Source organism: Pempheris klunzingeri, chromosome 6 (genome assembly GCF_042242105.1).
Source record: "Pempheris klunzingeri isolate RE-2024b chromosome 6, fPemKlu1.hap1, whole genome shotgun sequence".
Lineage (NCBI taxonomy): Eukaryota > Metazoa > Chordata > Actinopteri > Acropomatiformes > Pempheridae > Pempheris > Pempheris klunzingeri.
Genome location: NC_092017.1, coordinates 3,505,370 through 3,525,912, shown reverse-complemented (window position 1 = coordinate 3,525,912; position 20,543 = coordinate 3,505,370). Strand labels below are relative to the sequence as shown.

General features: G+C 42.3%; 1 protein-coding gene across 1 annotated transcript in view; it reads left to right on the top strand.

The window, feature by feature from the left end:
* Positions 1–20,543, top strand: part of ptprfa (protein tyrosine phosphatase receptor type Fa) — a 208,441-nt gene that overhangs the window by 60,364 nt on the left and 127,534 nt on the right. The window contains exons 4-6 of the mRNA XM_070832882.1: positions 6,020–6,130; positions 15,882–16,151; positions 18,092–18,673. Of these exons, the coding sequence (XP_070688983.1) occupies positions 6,020–6,130; positions 15,882–16,151; positions 18,092–18,673 (963 nt within the window). The remainder of the gene's footprint in view (positions 1–6,019; positions 6,131–15,881; positions 16,152–18,091; positions 18,674–20,543) is intronic.

Below are 20,543 nucleotides of genomic sequence, written 5' to 3'. Positions count from 1 at the left end.
CAATGTTAACCTCAGTACATGACTTTCTTCTTTTTGATACGCCCTATGAACCAAAGTGACATTAGCTCAATACGCTCTGGTTATCTCTGAGTCTCAGAATATGCAGTAGCTTTGACTGGGCCACAATTTCTGTCTTAGTTAAACCATGCTGGTGGGTTAGCCCCTGGAGGTATGGCTCAGTGTAACTGTCATTGGTGTGGCAAACGCAAATGAGAAACCAGAGGGGTCCATGAAGCGGTACAGTTAGCTGGGGTTTACAGTGTCCTGAAGGTGGCACTCTTGTCTTGGCGATGGTAACTGATGCTGCAAACATAATGTGGCCTGGTTCAGTTTAAGTTCAGAGTTCAGAGATGATATTGTCTGTGAGTGATGTAGATTCTCAGCTGAGGGAAGATAGATATATAACACTTATAGCATTATGTTACTGTGTTACTAACGCCACTGAACGAAGCAGTGCAGTGAGTAGCACAAACTAGGATTGCGTTGCCATGGAAATCTACAGTGGTGGTACAGAAAATCTGTAACATGAACACACACTAACAGATATTCCGCAGCAGGTCATCCTAACCGCCTAACAGGGCGATGAAGGCTCCGCAGCTACAGACCTCTAGGGATCAGGTGTTTATGCTCGCTCCTGATTGGCTGCAGAGTCTGTTTCACACTGCTGCTGCACCGATTAGAAGTGTGTCAGTCTATTGGTAATCACCACAGAAGATATTCAATCAATGACATTCAAACTGGCAAAAACTAAAGTGATCTCCATGTCATCTTCATCCTGGGACAGAGTCAGACCTAAATGACCTGGAGTCTGTTTAAATCTGCTGGATTAAATCTGAGCTCGCCAATGTGCAGCAGCAACATTAGAAACATACAACAGGCACTGAGAGGCACTGAGTGGTATACTTAATATATTCAGTTATTCTACCAGCATCCCAGCAGCATTGATGTTATTTACATCTGTCATTTGGGAGCATTATGGTTTTCCAGGGCGTTATAATGATATGGGACATACAGTAGTGGAGAGGATGGAAACTGTTGGTATCTCTGAAAATACAAACAATCCAAAATGTCAAACCATTTGCGGCAGTATCGCTTAAATGAGCCAATCACAGGGCTAGACCCCTGACCCCTGTTCTTGACATGTGAATCATATAAATGTGCACCAGCAATGTATTTTGTGTACTGTTGGACCAATACGCAAGCTCCAAAAAATACTAGATCCTACATCTCCCGTAATGAGATCTTTTTAAGACCATTCCTGTCTGGTAAAAGGCCACATCTTTCGAACTCCATGCTCCAGTTAGTATCACAGGCTTTCTGTTAAAAAACTCAGTGTACAAGCCTAAACCCAGATAATCCTGGCGACATTTCTCTGACATGGCCAGGGTTATTTTGTGTTGTGTGTGTTGTTTTTAGATTTCATTTAGATTTAGAAGTTCAAACTTTTCATTTAAGCAAAATGGACAAAAGCTGGATGCAATTGGTGCATCTCCCACCACACACCAGTTTGATACAGTGACTCGTGCAAAGTTGCTGTCATGTTCCAATATAACATTATTTTCTTGACGGACACTACAGGAAAGTTCCTTTCTATCCAGACATTGTGAAAACATAATAAAGTCCTATTATTTTTCACAATGAATCCCCCGAAACCTGTCATGACACGCTGATCATCTTCACGCTGAAGTAGCGTGGGATTGGTGTAGCTGTCAGGCAGCTGTGGACAGAAGTCATGGCAGGTCTCACTGCTGCCCAGCCCAGCCCTCTGAAAGCTGCTGATGTCCCCCTCATCAGACCCCAGGGGCCACACAGCTTCCAGGGCCCCCTTCTGCTATGTCTCACCACCTACCTGACTCTTGTTTGTGTTCTTGTCAGATCAACAGTGGCTTGGTTTATCATCCAGATGGCTGGCATCTGCATAGTAACCATCCCTCTGTCCACTGTTTGCTGCATATGACCTGATATGCCCAAATGGTGCCAGTTACTAATGAATTCTTCCACTAGGGATGTGCAAGATTTAAGGAGGAAATGGTGTTGCTGTGCTACTAGAGTTAATGGTATTAGAATGACTCATCATTTTTCCAATCAAAGAGCTACAATTTGACTTACATAACTTCTATAATTAACAGTGCCTTAACAAGCTGTAAGAGATTAAAGCTGTAATTTGATTACCAAAAAGTGTGCTCAGCTGTGATGGTTAGTTTTGCCAGCAGATTTATTCAACTGTAGCCAATTAAAGTTAACTCTTTGACATGGCCAAGCAAAACCAATCTCTTGGCTGTTGTCGGCTTAATACGCTCTCAGAGTCTGTGATGCCAAAGACACTTGGCTAAGCCGAGTGTTCCACCAACAGAGAGGTGGCTTTTTTCTCTATTCTGCATCCCTGAATCAATGTTTTAAACATCCAGTAGTAGCATCCAGCCAGGTGCGACTCGGAGCGCTAACAAATCCAAAACCCTTCTTGTGTGCAGCTGAGAACAAAAGACCGCTCTAGAATATGTGAATATATTAATAGAAAACAAGTCATAACTCACCCCAACAACAAACACCTGCATTATTCTATCTGACGTGATTACACTTGGTGCAGTCATGATTTAATATGACACAGACCTGCTTTACTTACAAAAAATGATAAGAATTAATATTTCAATTGCAGTTGACGTTTCCTTAAATTGTTCAGCAATAAATAGTGTACAGGGAAAAGATAAGCTGACCTAAATCATATGGTGAGTGTTTTTAAAATATATTTATTGTACACTCATGTTGGAGCTTAGTAGTACACTTGTCCACCACGGAGGCAGCAGCATCACAGTGTGTTCCAGGACACAAGTGCAGGTTTCTGTGAATGACAACCCCAGCAGAGCAGACCCGCTCTGTGGGTTAGAAGTACAAGCAGGCCTGTTGTTGGTGCATGAGGGGTCTAGGGCTTCACATCCAGGTGCTGTGCTGAAAAAGCAGGTGTGGGGAATAAGGAGCGTCATAAACACTACAGGATGCTGGCTCTGAAGCAAATAGCCAGGTGTGTAACACAAACAAGCACCATGTGAAAGGAAATAAGCAGATGCACAAATTACTGACTGGCAGTTTTAGCCTGGGTGTGAATGTCAATATTATGGAAACAGTTTTGTGCTCATCAGGAGTTTAGGAGGAAGAAACTGCTTGTCACCAAGAATCCATTTGACACTGTTCTTGTTCATGAATTGGTTTTGGTTTAAACATTGGACTTATTAAAGATTAAATACTACCTTCCTTGTTTATGGATGAGTTTGTTAAACAGGGTGAGAGTAGCAGTCGCTCCTATCTCTGCTGTTGCTCCTCTCTTTGCTCTCCTGCCATTCTTGTCTGTGTCTCTTTCACTTTTTCTCTATCTTCTCTTTATACTAATGGTTATCTCTAATCTTATTTGCATTCAAATTACCTCACCAGGTGGTACACCAATCAGAGGTAAGAATGCTGGGTAAACAAAACGTCTGCCTCATTGCCCCCTGTCCTCCATCACCTCCATCCTCCTCCTCCTCCTCCTGTCACCTCAGTGTGGCCCCATTTCCTGCTTTCTGTCCTTTTCACTTGCTCACTACATAATGTCCCACAAGTGTGTACGGCCTTGCAAGAGACGAAAACAAGAGATAGATACATACTTCTAGTAACAGAATGCTTAAATGAAATAGCTTACTTTAAAAATGTACCAAACAAGTGGATTTACACGCAGCAGTGTGCTAACAAAGAGTTAGCACTAAGCTAATAAATGCCATATATAATGGAGCATAAAATTTAGGTCAGAAAGTCAATGATAGTTTGTTTGTTCAGTGGGTCAATCTCAGAGAAAAGCTCCCTGGTTCACCAGGAGCTCGTACATCATTCTAATGTTCATCACCGAGAGGCCACGTTTTCAGGTGGTCTCAGTTTATATGTTTGATTGACAACTTTCAACCAGCTGAAACAAACCAAACCAAATGGGCGAACTGCACCACAAGCCAAAGCAACACAAACTGCAAGTGTGACCACAGCCTCACAGCTTGTCTGCACACCAAGTTTTGACGATGCTTCATAGGTGTCCGTCTGTGAAAGGTCCCAACTTCTCTGGCAGAGCTGATTAGCCTTTTGTATGCCAACAGATCAGAGCAAACATCTATCATTTGCACTTCTCAGAAGAGAAGGCCTCTGCCATATGCAGGTGCTGAATGTGTGGTCACACAGACAATCATCCCAAAAGGGATAAACAATGAAAGATATTCAGCTGCTGCTGCTGCACGTACTTGTCTTCACACTTCTGCAACGAAGTGAGAATGGTTAGAGGCTCAGGGACAGACTGTCAATAAGACAGCGCTCCTCATCATCGCTGTGGTCACATCACAAAGTTCTGTGATGAGTGGGAGACAGACTGGCCTCCATACGGTGTATGTGAGCTGTGTGTGTGGATGTGTGAGAAAGGAAGGAGAGGGTGGTAGGGAGAGAGTTAGAGGGAGATAAGAGAGAGAGAGGGGTAGCTAGAGAGGTACTAGAGAGAGACAGAAAGGAAGAGAGGTAGTAGAGAGAAAGAGGGAGGCATGGGTGTGAGTATTAGAGGTAGAGAGGTAGACAGATAGGGAGCAGAGATCAGTTTCAGGACACCTGTCTCAGAATGGCAGAATGTATCTGCTGGCTCCTCCTCGCTGACCAGCAGGGATGTGGCTCCACACATCACCTTGATGATTTTTCTTTTTCTTAACCAAGTTCTTAACATTGTGTTCCAAACCCATCCCATGTTGCATTTCAGGATTGTATTCTGAAATCTGTCCATTTTTAATAGTTTCGATTTCATATTTCTTACTGTCCTCTGCAAACTGCATGATGTATGTTCACTATATTCACAGCCAGTATAGAATACTGCATCGTCGCTAAAAACCCATTCATGTTTTATCTCTAGTAGCTAACCTCTCAACTGAAAAGTGAATGTGAACTGTTTGCATACATGCTGAGAGACTGTTATGAAAGGTTTTGGGAATGAATGGATGATCATGGTGTCAGGTAAGTTACTCACGTTTTAACCTTAGTGGACATAAGAAGTGTTCACTGCTCATGGAGCAGTGATTAGGGTTAGAGGACAAACCCAAGAAAACACAGGTATGGAAGTGTTACTGCTGCTTAAGCCAGTGTCTTTAATAACAACATTACACGTCATGTTCCAAAACTGACAGGTGTTGCATGTTTCTCTCTGCTCCACTAAGGTTTTTGATGTGTTCAAGACCCACCTTCTTTTACTGGAAGCTCCTTTGATAGACATTCAGAATGACCACAGACTGGTGCCATGGAGTAACATCATACAGCTGTCAGTTTTACAGACATGCTACAGGCTCTGTGGGTCTATGTGCACCTGTGGATTAGTACACATCTGGTGCACTGATGACTTAGGAAAAATATAGTGTATTGCCTGTCATTATTGTAGTAAAGGAACATTTCACCTAATGCAAGAACAAGAAGCATGTAGAATACTGGCAGCCAGCTCCTTTAAAGTTGTGCAGAGCAGCTACTTCATGGCCTCTGGATGGACATAATCACTGACAGTGTCACAGAGTTAGCGTGACACTACAGCAAATCAGGAGTAGATTGTCCATGAGAAAACAAACCTGTTGATGTCTAGTCACTGCCATAAGTGTTTGGATAAAGGGGAGCTCCCCAAACAATAAACATAGAGAGGGATGGGGGTGTGCACAACAAACAGAAACCAAAATAATAGCACTGACAATAGGAATATAACTAATAACGAGCAATATGGTAACAGTGAAAAACTTGGTAATAGTTAACATATGAACACTAATAACACGACTAATATTAGTAGAAAGTGTTGGCGGTCGACGAGCCGCAGAATCCTTTACATGAAGGCTTTTTAGATGGTTATTTACATGTAGCACTAGTGTCTACTCCGCACTGTGTGCCTGTGTGTGTGTGTGTGTGTGTGTGTGTGTGTGTGTGTGTGTTTGTGTGGTTTGAATGTGTGTGGTGCAGACCTAAACTATGACATTCTGGCCTCCCTCCCCAGGAGCACTTCAGATCGAGAACAGTGAGGAGTCTGACCAGGGCAAGTACGAATGCGTGGCAGTGAACAGCGCAGGGACTCGCTACTCGGCTCCAGCTAACCTTTATGTTCGAGGTAAGATCCCTGTTGACCTGGTGACCCCCCCCATTCTTTCAGGTGGCCTCCTCTTGCAGCAGACAAGCTGGGCCCCCAGATTCATCTGCTGTCAGAGTCAGACCTTTCCATGCCTGACGGCTCTCTGCTGTGTCACACTCTCATTTCCTGCTCTCTCGATCTCTTTTTCGTCTTTGTCTCCTGGCTGCTGGTTTCTGTATGGTGACCTGCCTCACTTCATGGTGACAGTAGGATGTTTTGACTTGTCAGGGGTGAGAGGGAGGTTGGCTGCGGTCCCTCCTCCTTGTTTTAGGGAGGGTGAGGTCTACGTGTGGAGTCTTGCACGTAGAGACCAAAGCACACCGTCACTGTTTTATGTCCTGTGTGGGAGAGGACAGGAGAGCAATTCGCCCAGAGGTGCAACCTAAGGCAGCAGCAGCGTGGGAGCACGCCTCAGGGTTTCTCAGATGTAGGCCTAGTCAACAAACAGGCCAAAGCCAAACAATTAGCCTCAACCAACTGCAGGTTCTCAAAGGTAGTGTTCAAAGCATGGGAGGATTCATTCCTGCTTTAATTTTTTGGTCTTGTGACATCTCCATTGACAATGCTCTTTGATGCATTTTGTTTGGCTTTAGAAAAAACACTCGCCACCTAATATTAATGCTGTCTTACTGGAGCAGTGTTACAAAGCTCATGACTTGCCCTAAAGCATATGAAACTTTAGAAGTAGATAACTGAAGGCTCATTTACAGGATGAATTTAGACAACACTATCTTAATAGAATCCTCACATGCCATGTGTACAATGGAAAACTTAAAGGTCCCTGTAATTATTAGAAATTAGAGACAAATAGCCTGTAAACTGTAAATGTGACCCAAAGCCAACCTGGATGTTGTCTGGGGATTTCATTGCTGGTCCTGCCAGCAAGCCACACACACACACACACACACACACACACACATACACAGAATGCCTGTTTATTACACTCCAAGGGGTCATGTCAGTGTTTGATGGATGCTGTGAGATTAACTGTATTAAAAGTTAACCCTGGTGTATAGGGCTATTCAAACTCACCAGACTCCATTGACAACAATTGTGTTACATCTGAAATGACTGAATGACAAAACAAGGACAGTGGATTTTGTCCCCATTTGTTGCAGCATAGTCAGTGTTGCTTCACAGCCAGTATGGGCAGGAGGAATCCTCAACGACCTGTTCATAGTACAAGTGACATTTGAGTGGTGAGAAGATGAACTTGAATGACAACAGATGGATGATTTGCGGATCAAAAGTGTTGCAGTTCTCAAAAATAGAAACTGCATATATTTTATTTTTTTGCATCCAACGAGAGCCATAGGCAACGGAGCTGGTTATGAAGTATGTCATTTCCTTTTTTAAAGGTTTCTGTCTGTGCTGCTGTAACATTTAACCTCTTCAGGTGTGCTGGTAGCTTCGCTTTCCATTTTCGCCTCACAGTGTGGATGCAACATGTCGTATGTTGCCAAGGTGTGTTCATGTGTTTTCTCTTTAGTCTTCTGATCTATATTTCTGCTCGTCTTTTTTAGCTTTTCATGTCTTCTCCTTCTCTGTGTTTTGTGGCCCAGTTCCTCCTCTTCTTTCACTTATGTGTCAGTCACATACACAGGCCGTACATGTTTCTGTTCAGCTCTCAAATGCTTGTCCTCCTTCCTCCACATGAAGGCAGAAACTTTTAACTGTTTATTGTCCTTTGCTTTGATTGCACCTCATCTTCTAGTTTCTTAAGGTTACTCTGTTGTGTGTGCATGCGTCAATGGTGTTCTTATACAAGACTTTACTTAGAACAGAGACCTGGTGCCCTGGTCCACTGGTAGCCATGAAGAGATAAGAATGATGCTATCAAATACAGTACACACTGCAGAAGGTTGGCGCCATGATAACAGGACATAGAGGATGTAGAAATGATAAAATGACATTAAAATACAGACTACTTTAAAAGTATAAAACGAATAGAGGGAGACTATAACTGATTTGTGTAACTCATTCATTTCAACTCAAATTACTAACTTTTCTGCAGCTTTCAACCAATTCTCACAGATGGGGGACAACATTTTCTGTACAAAACTGCATTGTAAATTCTCAAAGAAATCTCAGTTGAAAGTTTAAATGAAGAGGAAGTCACATGCAAATTTGTTTCGAGTGTTGTGCCCCGCCAACAAGCCTACATGTGACTTTCAGGAAAATACCCACATGATCTTGCTAGTTTCAACTGCAAATGTAGGCCTAAATCACAGCACACATTTTGACTTGTCATAGCAGGAAAAGCACAGCATTCACAGTACCAGGGCCCTTGAACCTACGCACCTAAATGGAATGCACCCCTTTTCAATGTCACACCAGTTATACCTGTGCTTGGCACTCCATCCATCCATTGTCTTAAGGGTGCAGGAGCCAATCCCAGCTGACTTTGGGCGAGAGGCGGGGTACACCCTGAACTCTCAATAACAGGGCCGACACATAGAAACAGACAACCACTCACAGTGACACTCAGATATAGGCAATTTAAAGTGCATTTGGCGAGCCAAAATATCTGCTGTGAAAAGATGTAAAGATGACAGAGATGCAGGATCCAGGTGACAAGGTAACACAACCATTAAACCAAAAAAAGTCCCAGCTCCACTCCTATGTACAATGTTAGGAAGAGTGATAGCAACATTTGCACACAAGTACTGAAGAAAGCTAACAATGTGGCTCTCGTCAGTAACTCAGCAAGTTAGGAGTGGATAAGATGCATTTTAACAGCTCAATCAACCTACGGCAGTGTGCTGGTGAAACAATGGGATGATTATGGCCCATACAAATGGTCTTGTCAGTTAGAAGGTAAGTGGACCAGCAGGACTGTCTCCAAGGACTCAGTTTGCTCCTTTAATGCAGAATTAGCTTATCAAATGTTCCTCCATAGAAATGAATGTGTTGTCAGTTAGGACTGGGCACATGGCAAAAGAAATCCACATTTCCAAGGTGAGTGTTTGACTAATCCTATCAGGGACCATGTTTATGTGCTCACTGATTGCAGGGCTTGGTGGCTCAATGGGCAGAATAAATGTGAGCAGTAACACAGTGTGTGCTTTGTGTGCTTAATGAAGTCTAATTGTCAGCAGCCTCGGCCTCCTCACTCCTGTCTTAATTCACAGGCTCTGAAGGGCTCAAACACTGCAGCAAAGATCAGGACAGAGTGGCCAATGTGGCTGTGCATCCCGTCTGTCTGTGTCTCCTTCTGTGTGTCTCTCTGTATGGATGCTGCCTGCAAACACTGAGGATCTCACTATGTGTCATTTACTGTGAGTGTGTGATTTGTTTGCACTGCACAGGCTATTGTCTCTGCTGTGACTTTCACACTCATTAACGGATACGCAGATATTTGCCTGTTTTACTCTCTTTGTTTCTCCTTGTCTTCTTCCTCCTACTCCTTATTTTGCCCCTCTTGTTGTTTATTTTTTCTTTTTCACTTTATATTGAATCCCTCCATCTTCATTGCACCCTGCCATCCAAAAATACAATCCAATCTCACCACTCAGATCAACGGGAAGGTTGGTTTTTTCACTCTTTACCCTCTTAAAGCTGAGGCCAGGCAGACCGGAGCCGTGCCGCGCCGGCATCTTGCTAGGCGCCTCAGGCCCGTCCCGGCCTCTATCTCAGGACCCCAACCCCACAACCCTCCTGCTAGCCCACCCCTCCCTGCTGCTACACTACATGCTGCCTTGTACCACATTACATAATGCTCCATGCAAATTGAAATTTTGTGAAATGAGAAAATCTTCAATGACAAGTACATTTCTCCTGCAGCAACGAGTTATGTAGATGTGACACTAAAATGGCACTGCAGGAAGTGGTAACTGTGAGAGGTTTCTGTGTTTCATTCTTTTCAAACTCGTGACCAAACCCCACGTTACAGAGTGAGAGAAGAGAGAGAGAGTGTCTAAATTCTTTTCTCACACAGGCAACAGGCTTTATTTCACTCAGACTGTAGCCAGTTTAAAATGAATAATACTGGGTATTTAAACTCATCAAATTGAACTTACAGGAAAAGGAAAACAATTCATATTCAATTTTTAGCTGTGATACAGCAGTTATTCTCATTGTAATGTACATCTAAATTGAAAATCCAAATTTGTAATCATATGCCAAACTACCTAACTAATGACTTAATGGGGTGAAAGAATAAAAACTGAAGACTCTAGCATATAGTTAGTATCAAGAATACTGCACAAAAGTTCAGTGGTTCTTTGTTTAGGAACATTCATTGTTGTATCGGCTCCTGGAGGATTGCTGTACTTTGGTTCAAGATCTCTAGGACGACTTAGAGATCTTGAACCAAAGTGCAAACCGAGTTTGTTCAGCATCACTGTTTCCCAAGCTGGAGAAACAGTTGAATAATCAGAACTTTATATACAGGATTAATGATGAAGATGTGCACCTAGTGATCTCAGCTAGACTGGAAGAAATGCTTCCATAACCAACTGCTCTTTCAACTTCACAAATCTATAGGTAGTTTGAAGCAAAATGTTCATGAGTTGGACAGTCGGCATCCTGTTTTCACCATGACATACCTGGGATTGTTACTTTTAGATAGAACTTTGGCCTAATTTTATTAGAAGCTTTGTTTCTGGCCCAGACAAAATCTTTGACTATATACACTGCCCATAAAGTTGGAATAAAATGTTTTTTACCTCTTCTCATGAAATGATTGTGACAATGTGATTTATTCTTGATAAATAAAGTGTATATCTTCTCAACTTTATGGGCAACAGTGTATATAGACGATATATATGACCACGCCATTATATGGCCGTTATACAAAATTTGATGCACACACACAAATGCAAAACGTTTGAGTGTTTTATTGTTTTAAAAAAGTTAATTCTAAATATATATTTAAATGAGCAACTCCACATTTTACAATCACAGGCTGTAAAAAGCCGTAAGGATTCAGCTTACGGCCGACCAGCGGCAATTGTAAATGGAACGAAGCTGATCGACGGCGGATACTTAAGTATTACAATAATGATAAAAGTTTGGTTTCTGTTTTTAGGAGAGAAGATGTGATATAGACACAAAAAGACAGAGAAAATTCATCTCATGGACAGGAATCAATAGATGTGTCCAATACGTTCTGATGTCACGTACCTCACATTTCTCTTGTTGAAGGAGCATCATTTAGACAGAATTTGTGCTTCCTGCATAAGTTCAGAGTTTGTACTCACTTCACAAAATTTTGCAACTGCATCAGTGTCACGATGGCCTCTCCAGCATGCTGATCATGTATTTGTTGTCTTGGCTAATTCAAAGGCATGGCTCCTCCCCCCTCTGTCATCTGCTGTCTCACCATCACTACGCTGAGTGACTCACTGCTTTTACCATGCTCTCCTCTTATCTGTGTCTGCTGGAAAACTAGACTCTCCAGAAGGACAGAATAGCCTCAAACATGTTTAAGGCTTTTTCCAAGACTCTTACTGCTGGATGATTAATAGGAAAACATGAGGAGAACGTGAGGGGGAGAGAAATACTGTTGGAGAGAGCCGTAGCCCTAGTTTAAGTGTTTGTATGTGACACAATATGTGGATCTGCTGACTTGTGGTGCAACAGATTGGATGTTTTTTATTTTGCAGAATCAGTGTGTTTGCTTGTTTCTTAATGGCTATATCTCTGAGGTCAGAGAATACATACAACAAAGAGATGCTGCAACGAATCTCTATGTAATGTTAAATTTCAGTTACAGTACTTTAGTTGTCATGTCACTACAACCAACAGAGGTTCATAAAGGAGAATACTTGCTGTTGTGTATTTTGAAAACATGTTTTTCATTACAAGATGCATTTTGTGTAGCTTTCTAGCTGAAAAGACAAATGTAATCCTATCAAATCCAATTAAAGCACGTTTTTCATTGGAGGATTGTAGGACAGAGGTTCGACTTGTTATTTCTGACACAGTAAGAACATAGAAAAGTGTAGTTGCAGAAGTATGACCAAATACAAAATCACCTTTAAACTATATATAATGCAACAACAGTCAGTAGATGGACAGTTGACACTTTAACAGTTCTCCTCATGACTTGTGTCTGAAAGTCTAATATGTCTTCATAAGTTCAAGGTTTACCATTTCTACAAAACAGAGGCTTCACATGTCTGTCCAGTGAAGAATTCCCAATAGTGTGCATGTGTTAATCCTCATCTCTTAGTAAAATATTACTTTGTTTATGTAATCTCGATGTAGCATACATGCAGAAATAACTAAGCATAACTTTACATAATTCAGGGCCACAAAGATTTCAAAACATGGAGGTGAAACTGTGAACTTTGAAGTTAGTTTCAGTGGAAATGTAATTGACGATTGTACTGAATGTGAATTGTGTTTTAATTGAGCAATGAAAAACTTGCAGACCTGTATATATTTCCCTATGTTTTACTTCAACACAGGCTGTGTGAAATGTTAACCTGCGATATCCATTCTGACCTCTTACTATGGAATTAGGGAAAAAGGCTTCAGTGGCCTTAAGACTTGGAGCTGATGCCATCATCCAGTTGAGGACAAAAGCCTGTCCATGAATTCTGCAGAAAGCATGTTGATAATTCTCCACCTGCGCTCGCTGCACGACTTCCCTGCTAATGCATGCAGGTGTTTGCTTCCTGCTCATCTTCTTCCTACAACTTCAGCTTTTTCTTTAGCACCTTGCCTCCCTAAGCTTCTTCACTTATGTCCCTCCTTCTCCCATCTCCTTTCTCTGGCATGCCAATGAAAATGTGAATTTATCTGTATTCCAACTGTCAGCTGTTCCTAATGTGCATATGTTACTGCTAAGTGCCATCATGGCGACTGAGAGACAAATTCAGTCTCACTTTGGTGTCAGTACCTCAGTCATTCAATCATCAGGCCATTGTCCACACCCACAGTAGCATAGTAATCACTTTAACTTGTGACCATCTTCCACATCCACGGGTAACTTCACGGCTTCTAATAAAAGAATACAATGATTGACATCATCCAGCATACAACTGCTGTGTTCATTAGTATCAAGCAATCATCTCAGTCTTACCAGTGACGTGAAGCAAACTGGGTCTCATATTCACCTGGCAAATTCAATTTATCAATTTTATGTACATGACTTACACACACACACATAAACTTAGTCTATTTTATACAGAAAATAAATGTATACCAGCTGTATAGTTAGTTGTATGTATTACCATTATTACACTTGCACCACAGAAGATCTTACTTTCATGTTTACAGTATGTAAAGGGTAGCTTGAGCATTTAGCACAAATATTTAATGCCATCCCTTCCTCAAGTGTGCTGCAGTAAGGATAGAAACAGTTAATTTCAGTGTTTTTCAATACTGATCAGTAAGACCTCTGATGTGGTACTGGCTCTGGTTTCTCCATTTACCAACACACACACACAGAGTTTTGTCAGCATCCAGATTTTAAGGATTCTTATTTGCACCCTTATCTGGTACATCAAAACCAAAATAAGAATCTTAATTAAAAAGCTTATTAGCAACTTACAACCTGGCCACACTAGAGACAGGCCAACTGCGTGTGTTGGGAAATCAATGGAGAAATGAAATGTCAAGGCCTAGCTTTTGCTGTACACCTGCTGAAAATGTTCTACCGCCATTAGAGATCCTTGTCCCATATATTCCACACGAGACACCCAACACTGAGGTAATTATGGCTTATAGTGCAATAATGATAAAAGTAATGTTACAAGTAAACACGATTATAACTTGTGGAAGTGCATGATCACTAACGGTAAAATAATGCTAATGAACTTAATTCTATTAGATAGTTCACTTGCTATAGCTGCTACTACTATGACAACAATTTCTGTGCTTTTTAACCACACTAGTGTTGTGACTCTGGGGATGGAAGTTAGACAGTTAGTTGTTCTGTCCAGCACATTGGTCCTGATTGAACTATCTCAAAAGATTGTGGATTGATGAACTTTGAAACTTTCTTTATTCGCTATGTGCACTACAACTATAGTGAAGCAGTCATTGGCAATGAGAATCTTATATGTCAGGATCCCTCCAACAATGCTCAAACACTATGTATAAAGAGGTGAAACACACTAGCAAAAGTAAAGAGAATCTAAGACAAACACAAATATAATATATAAAGTCAAACAGACTATGATACTGTTGTAGAAGGTTGTGGAGTAATGCATGTGAATGATGAGAACTGGTACAGGCAGGTAAGAACAGGATGTAGACCGGTGTAATGTATTCATGAATAAATACAGTTACTGTTGTGATGACTAAACAACCTGTGAACAGGCAGTAAAATAAATATATAGAAACAAAAGGTAAGTTTGAGGTGTGGCATCATCACAATGCCAAGAATTTGTTCAACATGTTTTCAACATTAAACCAGCAAAACCAGTGACATTCTCATCAGCCTCAGTAACATACTGAACTAAGATGGCAGCCATGGTTAACATTATCTGCCAAAGATCAGCACGATCTTTTTCTCCATCTTTTCCTCCTTTCCCAAGCCTCTGACCACTCCACCACAGTAAAATTTAGCCCAGATTAGCCCAAACAGTCATTGTTTAACCAAACATACAGTACGTACTATGGGTGCTAATTGCCAGTTCTCAGCTCCAGGATCATCACTTCTCACATTACATCAGATTTTTCTACCCTGAGAGACAGAGTGAAAAAAACGTGTTACCCCACTCTTCCTCCTCTGTACTTCCTCTGTAACGAAACCCTGAGAAAAGCCTTTGATCCACAGTGCAAGCTCCGCACACCCATACTCCAGCTGGCAGCTTAAATTACACTTTGTGAGTCAGGTTTTCACTTCTGTGATCGGCTATGTCAAGTCAGCAAGGACATCAGTTATGCAATAGCCATCTGTATATTTAATGCTCAGAGAGTACTGTTGCACTAATTCAGATCTAGTGTAGTCAGAAAGCAGATCCCAGCACTAAGGGGAGATTTCTAAGGAATAGAGCCAACAATACGAGACAATACAAGAGTATTTCCTCAGCACAACTCAGGATATGATGGAAGTGCTCTGACCAACAGCACACTGTAATTTTCCAACCTCAATGTGCGGCCCAGCAGGAGTCCCCCAATACTCCAGAGAATTTCTGCTACCCTAGGGAAGCCATTGACGTAGAGGCAGCCATCGTAGAGAGTTTGTTGATGTAGATAGGGCATTGACATAGAGTAGCTGTCGACATAGAGAGGCTGCCTGTTGCAGAGAGGCATAGGGAGGCTGCCGAAGTAGAGAAGCTGTTGACGTAGAGAGGTGGCTGGCATAGAGAGGCAGCCCTCATAGAGAGACTGCCATCATAGAAAGGTTGCATGTCAACCCTTGTACAGAGGCCGGTCATCACAGAGAGGCTGTTTATGTAGAGAGGTTGTTTATGTAGAGATGGTGTTGACGTGGAGAGGCTGCCATTATAGAGAGGCCACTGACGTAGAGAGGCTGCTGACGTAGAGAGGCTGCTGACGTAAAGAGGCTGCTGACACAACGAATTATGCAGATAGGAACAATAGTGCAGTTAACAGACAATTTCTCCTTGAAGAGAAAGTGATGTCTGTACTTGGGCATGTGTACAGTTTGGAAGAGTGAGAGGGTTTCCGAGGCCTAAAGAGGCAACAGTTACCACCTCTTACACGTTGTTGTACAGCACAAGCCAGGCCACTCAAACAGAAGTCAGACCATATCCCACCCCATACCCTGCTTCTGTGTGTCTTCTAACACTCCCTTTTTTTACCTGTGCAGTTCGGCGTGTGCCTCCTCGTTTCTCCATCCCCCCCACCAATCATGACGTGATGCCTGGCGGCAGCGTCAACCTGACCTGTGTTGCGGTTGGTGCTCCCATGCCTTATGTCAAGTGGATGAGCAGTGAGGTGGAGCTGACCCGGGAGGAGGAGATGCCTATTGGCCGCAATGTCCTGGAGCTCACCCAAATCTGGCAGTCTGCCAACTACACCTGTGTGGCCATATCCTCCCTGGGCATGATTGAGACCACAGCCCAGATCACTGTCAAAGGTCAGAAACCCTTGGCCTGTGTGGGGGCGGGTAGGTGCGTCTGAATGGGAGCTCACATAGTGCAATGGAAAGTGGAAGCAGAAAAAAATGTTAAATATTTCTCTATAATTGTGTTTGCTTGGACAGAAATGGAATAAGTGAGTGCTAACATTTGCATGACATTTGCAAACATTACAATGTTTTTGTAATGATGCAAACTTTTCACATATGAAATTTTGAAGAGTCAGGTCTCCATATAGAAAAATGAAAAAAATCAGTGTAGTTGCAAGGAAGTCCATGTCTGCCAGTCTTAAAACAAAATTTTTGCATTTTGCATTCTTAACCATGGGGGCAGTATGGTCGACAAATTAATCTTAACTCAAACATCCTCTTACTAGCTTTCTTCGAGAGCTTTTAGCTGCACTTCATTGCCTTACAGAAAGCCTTAAAGAAAGAGTAAGCAGACCTTTGAGTTGAGCTGTAATTTTCCAACCTCAAGTATAAGGTTTTCATTTAACTTGCTAACATTCTCACGTTAGACTGCTAGAGTCATAAATTATCAATTGACAGAAAATCTTTGTTATACTCTTTTACTCCATGTACCACAGCAGATACATGACTTTCAATACATTTGGGACAGCAAACACTAAGTGAAAGGCAATTATCATTTATCAACATTTATCAACTCTTCCTCCATGTTTGATTCAATACGTATAAGGCATATTTCACTCATTCTAAGTGTACAGCAGCGGAGTGACATCAGACTCTCCACTCTGCTGCACTCACTTTCTCTGCTTTAACAAAAATACTGGTTTTCATTTGCTTTTTCACTCTAATCACTTTTTTCAGTCTAATTACTTTGACAGTGCAAAAAACTGTACCGTCAAAGTAACTGTGTGGACAGATTACTATTTCATACTCCTGAATAATTCATTTTTGTGTACAAGTGCATAAATTGTGCTCTCAAATTCCTTAATTGGGCAGGTTCCAGGTTCGAACCCAGGTTTTAACCTGGAGTCTTTCTGTGTGGAGTTTTCATGTTCTCCCTTGCGTGAGTTTCCTCCGGGTGCTCCGGCTTCCTCCCACAGTTCAAAGACAGTCACTTTAAATTGCCCGTGGGTGTGACTGTGAGTGTCAGTGGTTGTCTCTCTCTATGTGTTGCCCATGTGATTGACTGGCGACCAGTCTGAGCTTTAAATTTGAACAGGTAACTTCAGCCCCCGTTGGCAGGTTTAGTGTTAAATGATATTAGGGTATGTTTTAGAAAAATTAAGCTTGCATTAGCTAACGTCAAAGCCTAAAATCGCTGTGAATCATCTCAAAGAGCTTCACAGCTCCACAAGTCTGTTAAGAAAACAGGATGGTTATTCTGCCATACTGCTCAACAGTGATGGAAGTGCTACTATACAGTATAACAGCATTGTACAAACATCATGATCATTTGAAGCTGCTCGCTTCACCTTCCTGCACATAAGAAACGTGCACAAACAGCCATGCTGCTGGCCCATGCTGGTGTGGTGGGACGGGTTTAGTCTCTAGTTTTTCCCTTTTCCAGAGAACTGCCTCCCCCAGCATTAACAACGATTGGTTAAACATATGCCATTTAGTAATTTTGCTCCATGACACCTGAAGGGCTCTATTTCAAACTGATAAATGCTTTTGTCATATATTTTACAAAGTGGGATTCTTCTGTTTGGCTTCACTGGTGATGATCTGACACTAGAGTAGAGGATTTACCAAGGAGGGTGTGCATCCTCTGCTTGGCAACATGCAGCATGTGCTCAGCCTGCTGGCCGTGTGCATATCAGGACAGAGCCTGACTCCTGAATGGTCAGTGTTAAGGAGCTCCATGTACTCAGAGCTTCAGTGGGCGTTCCTTCCGCCACACTTTTATATCAGAGAGATGAAACTAGAAGGACACTGTTTGTCTGGCTCACATGTCTGTCTGTGCTCTTTAACAGCCTTGCCCAAACAGCCCACGTCCCTCATTGTGACAGAAACCACTGCCACCAGTGTCACCCTGACCTGGGACTCTGGCAATCCAGAACTGGTGTCGTACTATGTGATCCAATATCGCGCCAAGCTATCTGACAACGGCTTCCAGGAAGTAGATGGAGTAGCCACAACTCGATACAGCATCGGTGGCCTCAGCCCCTTCTCTGAATATGAGTTTCGTGTCATGGCTGTCAACAATGTTGGCCGGGGACCTCCCAGCGGTACTGTGGACACCCGTACAAGTGAGCAAGCACCATCATCACCTCCTCTTCACATCCAGGCGCGCATGCTGAGCTCCAGCACCATGCTGGTTCAATGGGAACCTCCGGAGGAGCCCAACGGCCAAATCCAGGGCTATCGGGTCTACTACAGCTCGGAGTCAGACGCCCCACTCAGTGCCTGGCAGAAACATAACACAGATGACAGCCAGCTCACTACCATTTCAGGCCTCACCGCAGATATCACCTACAGCCTGAGGGTGCTGGGCTTCACCTCTGTGGGAGATGGGCCTCCCTCTGATGTTCTGCAGATCAAGAGCCAGCAGGGAGGTGAGAACACCTTCACTACTGTATGTCACTGCAAAACACAAAGAACTCTCAGTTTGTTACAGTCACATTGTACTTTAACCAGTGTGCCATAGGGTCAAGGTTTTTGTCTGGATTGTTCTGTGACCACAGGGTTGGGCTGAGCTGTAATAGAACAATTATTCAGATAATTATTTTGTAAAAGGCCTGTATTTAGAAGTATTTAGTTCCTTAAGGTTCTTTTCACTGATTCTTTCTGGCCACATGGGTGCAGTGGAACGAAGTTTAAATACAACACTGACATATTATCACCTTCTATTACTGTTTCGGCCATCATGTCAGAAAACAGTTGCCTATTTATCATTTAGCGTGGTGTTTGTGTCCCCCTGATGAATGTAAGTCCAGCATTCACTCTCCTCTTAGCTCTGCTTTGGTCTCCACCACCACCTCACAAAAAGATTTAGCTTGTTAGCTTAATGTTGCACTTTCTTCACCACATAGTCATTATTTCTCTGCCTCTTGCCACTCCAGGGCTCCGTACATACTCCACACCCGCTGTTTTGAATATGGAAATTGATAAAACAACCCGTATTCATGCTTAAAAAGACTTTTTGTTGACATACACAATGTCCCACAATGCAATGCCCAAAGGAAATTACCTTGATTGTAGGACAGATTCTAAAAGAATTTAAGAAAACCAAAAATGTGTACTAAATGACTACATTTTATTTACATTCCAAAGGTGCAGTTTGATTGAAAATCATTTGCATGTATTGAATGACTGATGATTGATATTGCAGATTTTTCTTAATATATATTTCTATATATACTATACTACTATAAACTTCCTAAATCTTCATCTAGACTGGAGCACTGGAAGAAACATGGCATTACAAGAGGGTCGCAGTAGAAGATAAAGCTGCCCACATTTAGCTGAACCACTAGTAGAACAGAGTTCTTTAAAGCTCTTTAGCTGTTGCTTTGTCAGCACATCACTGTGATTAATGTAAACTCTTCCTAAGTCATGACATCTATCATGTGGCTGTCCACTGTATCATATCATCGGGAGCATGAGTGAGTTGAAGCAAAGAATCATTGCTTTGTTACTGGTAACTTGCATAGGAGCCCCCAAAGCAACGACTCATTCAGGTCTGAGCAAAGGAGCATTGGTTTATAGAAACAGAAGCACTGCAACAGAACAGTCCTGTCCTCACTGATTTTCATCACAGATTCACCCTCTATTCCACGTAGCCATGCTTATTGCTGCTTATTGCTTAATTTCTTGGCACAAGTTGGCAATATAACCATACATAATAAATGACTTGCACTCTTGATTTGATAGTGTTAAGATGTTGTTGGCGAGCTGAGTATATAAGCAGTCAGCCCTGAGCTTTGTGTTAGTACAGGGCTGCCAACACATTTCTGAATTCAGTCCCTCATATTTAGCAAATGTAAAAGAGAAAGTGGCCAATTAGACGTCTGACAATAAGACCATAGCTGATGGGTTCCCACATGCTTTTCAGCCAATGTATTCCACCTCTTTTGCTCTCCACATGGACTGATTGCCTGGATGCAACCAAAGCCCACTCAGTTGTGATTGGTCAATACCATTTGGACTATAAACAGGTCACAAAGTGTAGTGCAGCGTGTTGGATGATTGACAGAAGTGTAAGCCATTCACAGATCATTTGTGATGGTTGCTGCTTTCTGGACTCACCTCAGCTTCGTACTTTACCATTACTTACTTTTCGTGCTCCAGGAACTCACAAAAGTAGAAAACCATGAACAGCCAGAAAACTCTGGGTGACATCACAGTCCTGCTGTAGCAACGCTGCTGGACAAGCTGTGTTGGCCATATTAGCATAACAAAGGTCAATCAGTATCTGGCAGTCAT